The sequence below is a fragment of the Oratosquilla oratoria genome, chromosome 19 (genome assembly GCF_046742065.1).
Source record: "Oratosquilla oratoria isolate Oo_2021 chromosome 19, ASM4674206v1, whole genome shotgun sequence".
In the NCBI taxonomy this organism is placed as follows: domain Eukaryota; kingdom Metazoa; phylum Arthropoda; class Malacostraca; order Stomatopoda; family Squillidae; genus Oratosquilla; species Oratosquilla oratoria.
The window spans coordinates 32,150,695-32,157,310 of NC_134795.1; the positions used below are offsets into that span (position 1 = coordinate 32,150,695).

Genomic DNA, 6,616 nt, shown 5'->3' on the forward strand with positions numbered 1-6,616 from the left:
CAGGCTTAACGTTGAATTAGATCATATGATGATAGCTTTAAAAAGTTACTCAAGTGTCACCACACTACACCACTACATCCACTCACCACCTCTTCCACCACCATCACACCACTACCATTACCACCCACCATTCTCCACAACTACCATTACCCACTACCACAGCACACTCCACAACACACACCACAGCACACACCATTTCTCTATTTGCTTTCCATAGAGACCCTATGGCAATGAACGTAACAATAACAACACAATCTCATTGGTCACCACAAGACAAGTTGATATTAGAAAACCATCACAACACATTTCTATTCACAAGGATCCTTCCTAGTTAATCCTAAATGACACAGTGCTAGTTTAGTAGCCGCTAGTGCTATCGAATTGTAAACTACCTCTATACTTGCTCTATGTCAACGGAAAGTTTAACTTGCTTCTAATCTATCCTAGTGTCAACACGTACTTGCCGCCGGGTCAGTTAATTTGTAGCTAGCACTAGTGGCTACTAAACTAGACCCATGTCAACTAGGTTTTAGGATTAACATGCTAGCTGGGAACCAGCGGAGAGAGGTGAAAGAAAAGGGGTCTAGATTCGCAGGGCCGGGAATTATCGCTCAATCTAGCGCTTTTGTTTTGAGTAAATCAATTCACTCCCCCCTCCCCCCCGCCCCTCGATATATTTCCTTTGCTTCAAGCCTCATCATTTATTTGGGTGTGGATATGGCTACTGCATAATTCATCCCATCGAGCGAGGCTAAAGAGGATGATGCTGAAGTTGGTTGAGAAAGCAGGTCTCTTCCCGTGGTCATAGGGATAGCCCACAATATCGTAGGCTATAGATTCAGTATGCAGTAAGGGGGGGGGAATGATATGTAATCAGAAAGGTTTTCCGATGGGTCAAGCTGAGAGTAAATGAGGTTGGTATGTACTCTTTCGTAGAGTATTTGTTGTTTTCGTGGTGAGGGAGAAACAAGTTTTAGATTTTTTCTTTTACATTATTTGGAAGTACTAAAAGTTATGACTAGTAATTACAAGCGTAGATATGAATGTAGATTATTTTGTCTCCATTTTGTGCAACGGGAGTGTGTGTGCGTGTGTTGGCCAGAATGGTGTGTATGCTTGTATGCATTGGGATGCATACACCATATGGTATATTATTTTTATATATTTTTTGTCTCATTATAGTTTTCTAATACGTTATAATATGGTTAAAGAAAAACTGTGTGATTCTTGTTTTTTTTAACAAAGTTTATATTTCATAGCTTATCCACTTTTTAGAGAAGTTAATTAGGTTCGACGTTGTGTGTTTAGGGATTAAAGTTTGTGTTCTGCGTTATCGGAACCTCAATAATAATAATAATAATGATGATGAAATGACCGCTTGATGAAGTAGTAAGGTAAAAAAAAAAACAATAATAAAATAACACAAAGATAAATCATCATTAATCGCAGGTATGGCCCCAAACCTTGCATGTGTGTGTGTGTTTGTTTGTGTTTGTGTGTTCTGCATTTAGAATAATTTTATTTTTTGCATCTGCCTTTTACACATTTTGAGTTTCGCTTATATTTACTTCAGTGTTTTCTATAAAGTCACTGTAACTTTTTTATTTTGAGTTTTGAATTTTATTTTGCTTGTGTGCTTCATTAGGTTTGCATTTTATTTTAAGAATAAGTATATATTTTCTTTAGTTTTTTGAGCTGTTGACCTCAGTTTAGGGCCTTCTAGTTTTGAACTTTGCTCTCAAGTCTCTGCCGTCCCACTGACAGCTCGGGACAATGGACATCACTAGGCCCCCGAGCCAGCTAAGCCATCAGGCATCTTCCGGATACGGGTCTACCAGAAGCAGGAAGGACATAAACCTTGATCCAGAGGACCTGGCTAAGACCTCTCGGAAGGACGTCAGTTTCCATGTCGAGGGAGTGGAGGACGACCGGGAGGAGCTGGTGGGTGACGACGAGGCTGAAGGCCCCAGGAGGTCCTCCGGAGGGTTCGGGTTCCTTCGGAGGCAGAACTCCGAGTCGTACGGGTCCATGAAGGGGAGTTCGGGGAAGAAGGAGGGCAGGAACGCCCTGTCACGAACTGCCGCCTACTTCTCCATGAGGCTTCCGGGTAAGGCGGGCCGGGTGGCCAAGAGCCAAAGAAACAAGGCCCGGAGAGCCCGGGAGGCGCGGTCAGAGACCGAGGAGGAAGCCCCGGATGGTGGATTTTTGGACCACCCTTCTGGAGACTCAGACTCCAGAAGAAACTCCAAAAGGTTCTCTCGCCTTCAGGAGCAGGAGCCCTCCCAAACGACCCGACACGTCACGGCGGAGAGCAGTCACACGCTCACATCCCACCAGACACCCTCCGCGCTCATAGTCGAAACTAGTCAGACCTCGAAACTCACCTTACATACCATGCCCTCCGCCACCGGTACCTCATCCTTGAGCTCTCCCAGAGAGTCGGGTAGTACTGTGTTCGAGTCTACCTTGACGACGCCTCTAGATGGGGCGTTCGTGAGGAAGGGTGTCGTTGATAAGGACCAGTCTACTGAAGTAGAGGGGGGAACTCTCCCTCGGCCAGCCCCTCGAAATGGGCTTCCATCTTCAAAAGCCAAACACACATACCAAAACATCCCGTTACCTACCAAAGATAAGTCCAAAGTGACCAAACCCCGACAGCAGGAGACAGAGAACAGTGCTCATCAAAACCAAATACTTCGACAGCAGCAACAAAAACAAAACAAACAAAGACAAAACCAAGACCCAGAGGGGGAGCAACAGCCCGAGGTTTGTTTTCTTTGTTTTGGAATGCCATTTTCTTTTTCTTTTTTCTTTTATTATTTGGAAAATGACCTTTTACTCTATTCTGTTTTTTCTTCCTCTTTGTTTATTTTGTCTTCTTTCACGGAAACTTGAATTGTCTTCGTTCAAACCCAGTGTCTTATGCTCTCCCTCCCCTGCTAGCCTCCCCAAGTCTTCCCCCAGCCCTTTCAACTTCCTCACCTCATTGACCAATGACCCTACTCCCCGTCTTCCCCATTTTTAACCTGCATCCCGAATTTAGCATGGGGTCCAAATTTTCATATCTAAATAAAAGAGAAAATCATCGTTTTTTAAACAAAATCAAAAAAGGTCATTTTCTTCCCCTACATGCCTTCAACCTCCCCCTTCCTTCCCCCCCTTCACCCATTTTCTGTTGGCTTGCACCTACATCTAACGTTTTCTTTTTCTTTCTTTCTCCTTCCTACCATAAGCTGGACACTGGCATTTATGTTGCCACTGTACTAGTTTATGTGCCACGTGAGTTATCAGTTTGTTTTATTGATTTTTTTTGGTCAAAATATTTAGATTTTTTGCATGATGGACATGTTAAAGCCCACCTGACTGAAAGCTTCACTTAAAAAAAAAAAGTCACAGAAAAACTGCTTTTTGTAGAGCTATTTTGTTAATGTCTTTGGGGGTCATCAGGAGAGAAAAAATAAAAAATAAAGAACTTGAAGGTATAGTATGTTATATGACATAGTCTGGTACTTACAAACGTAGGTCTTGTAAGCTTAATAAATTAATTCTGTAGATTTAAGGAGTCTTTTGTATTTTCTATGAGCTTGACTAACTTAGCCTTGGTTTTACTAACACGCATGTGCACTTGTGTGCCCATCTTATTACAGAACAGAAAGATACTTCATCCAGGCGCATTGGCTACGAATCTTACGCCTAGTTCCTCCTCCTCCTCCCCGTCCTCCTCCTCCCCGTCCTCATTCCCTTATCAATCCCAGAGCCAAAACCAGTACCCTCCTTCCCACCACCACCTCCACCATTACCAAAGGTCCCACGCAGCCTCCTCCTCCTCCTCCAGCCTCCATAACCAGTACCCATCCTCGTCCTCCATCAACCAACCTTACCCCACTTCAGTATCCTACCAGCCTCCACCGCATCCCAAATCCTCCTCCACCACAACATCCTCCTCCTCCACATCGAACCGCCAGCCGTACTCCACGAGTCAGCTGAATGATGGAGGCGGAGGCGGGAGTGGAGGTGGTGGCGGTCAGCCTCATCCTTACACCTCCTATTCCCGTACCATAGACTCCCCGACGTCCTACTCAGCCTCCTCGTACAGCCACCCGACCTCGTACAGCCACCCGCGGGGTCACATGCCCGGGGTGGTGTATGCCGACCTCTATCTCTCCCAGAACGGTCATCAAAGTCCCTACAGACGGGATCTTGACACAGACTATGCTGTGCTCCAGTTTAATGGACCCATGGTCGGCCAAGAGATCGACGTCTAATCGGAGGACGAAAGGTTTGTAGCTCGTCAGGTTCCTCGTCGTTATTCGGCTACAGTTAGGTACTCGCGGAGTTCCCGAGTTCCTCGCCGTGAGTTCGATACGGTTAAGGACACTTTGAGCTCCTGGGTTCCTCCGACATGGAGAGATCTGTTGTCTACAATTCACCATTTCCACGCAGTGTGAATCGAGAAACCCTTATTAAGGAAAAACCATGGCAGTTGTGGCAAGCCGCTGTTTATTTTTAGGTCGCGTCTCCGTCTGGCCAGGGCTGTCGCGAACCAACGCGACAAAGCCCGCAGCGGGTCCTGGGAATCGAACTCACGACCACCTGCACATGAGTTCGAGATGGTATCCACAGGAGACACTGCAGTATTTGGGAGAACTAATGACAGGTTCTGGTCGAATGTTGGGGTTACTGAACTTCTATTTCTCAATCAATCCGTCCATCGATGTCTTTGGGTCTCTTGTGTAGGGGTCCTACTGCTCTCGGAAATTTACGACCACGATCAAAAAGTTACGATCCTTATCGTGAAATTACGGTCCCGGTCGAAAAATTACGATCATGGGATCGTATTACGCTCGCCCCGAACTCACACACATACGTCGGAGAGAGGAAAAATAATAATAATGAAGATAATAATAGTAATGATAATATTGACAATTATAGTTTCGACCAAGTTCGAATCCTGCATTCGAGTGAGGTTGTTCTCTTTCCCCTCTTGTGCACCAGAAGTCTTGGCTTCGGTTCCCGGTCGCGAAAGCCAGATATCAATCGTGATATCACAGTTACAAGTTAATAATAGTCACGTCACAACAGAACACGCAATGTTTTCGATGAATAAATCCTTTACCGTACAACGTGTGGGGTCGGGTCGAGTGTATAAATGATGTCAGTATCATTATTGCGATTGGAATCGAATCTTGCATATACATAATAACAGTATATTCTTTCCCTCTCTTTTAAGCCTCTGATATGTAAATTCGCAACTCATGAGATCAGAGCTTGATCCCCGGATGCGAAAATAAAGTATTTTTCAGGGCTATCAGAATTTAAGGATACATATTTAACTCGTATCGGGATTTGAGCCTTAGGCCGTGTAGCACTAGACCAACATGGGCCAACTACACCACGGGAAGATGTACAAAGGACCTCCTAGTTCCCCAACATATGAATGTAATGGAAATAGACTACAAGACTTGCCCCAATGAGGCCTGATGTCGGAAGGACAAGTGGTCTCTTTTGTACATCCACCCCGTGATACAGACGGTAGCGCTCTAGGCCCGTGTGTGTGTGTGTGTGTGTGTGTGTGTGTGTGTGTGTGTGTGTGTGTGTGTGTGTGTGTGTGTGTGTGTGATTGATAAAAATTATATTCTGTTGAGTTGAAATAAAGAAATCGGCAAAAAAATTGCCTTTATCTATTTCATTATTTTCTTAGGTGAGCACGGGTTTCGCGTGCCGGAAAAAAGTCGTTGGTGTGCTACATTTGGCACGCGTGCCAATGGTTGCCCACTCCTGGTCTAGTCCCACAAGGTCTAGGGTTCTATTCTCGTAGGCAGAGCTTATATTTACTTGTTTGTAATGTACAGGAAAGCAATACTTATGGGGTCATGTTTTTTTACTATCAAGTTATCATACCTAGCTCCAAATTATTGTATGGTTCCAACTTGGGCTATATCTCCTTATTCTGATAATTATAGGTTTAAGTTCGTGTGTGTGTGTGTGTGTGTGTGTGTGTGTGTGTGTGTGTGTGTGTGTGTGTGTGTGTGTGTGTGTGTAGAGAAAATTTAATTTGATTATAATGACAAGTTTCTTGTCCACAGCCTTTGTTGAGCGAATTGGGCGGTGACATGGAATACGCGGACGTGGACTACCAGACGTACACGTACGGTCCGATTCCGTACAAGGCCGCCTCCATCCAGCAGGCTGAGACCCAGAAGGCAGAACGCGATGCGGAGAACATGGGTGTGCCTGTCCGACCTCCTCGCAAGAAGTAAACGAACTCCCAAGTACTCCTGGATGGTCCTCGATGGACGGGTGTCCGGACGCCCTGCGGCACGAAGATGAACGAAGTTCTTTCGCATGTCCTCGTCGTCGTAGTCTTCAGTGTGGCTAGTGTTCATGATAATTAACCTAGGATTGGTGTCATAGAATAATCTCCTGCGTCTGTACGTCTTCGTCAACAGCCGATACTGTCCGGAAAGAAGAAAGATTAAATATATATATATAAAAGTAGCAAGATTTTCTTGTTCTGTGCGGTCTTCACGTATCCATTAACGGTGTCAGGGGAAATGGCGTCAAAAACAAGGCCGAACTGAGATCGAAATGAAGAAGAACGAGCGAAATTCTCTAC

At 45.0% G+C, this 6,616-nt stretch overlaps 1 protein-coding gene across 1 annotated transcript in view; it reads left to right on the forward strand.

Moving 5' to 3' along the window:
• Positions 1-6,223, forward strand: part of nrm (neuromusculin) — a 130,761-nt gene extending 124,538 nt beyond the window's left edge. Inside the window, exons 23-25 of the mRNA XM_076202836.1 lie at positions 1,765-2,766; positions 3,648-4,279; positions 6,087-6,223. Coding sequence (XP_076058951.1) covers positions 1,765-2,766; positions 3,648-4,265 — 1,620 coding nt within the window. The 3' untranslated portion in view covers positions 4,266-4,279; positions 6,087-6,223. The remainder of the gene's footprint in view (positions 1-1,764; positions 2,767-3,647; positions 4,280-6,086) is intronic.
• Positions 6,224-6,616: the final 393 nt, after the last annotated feature.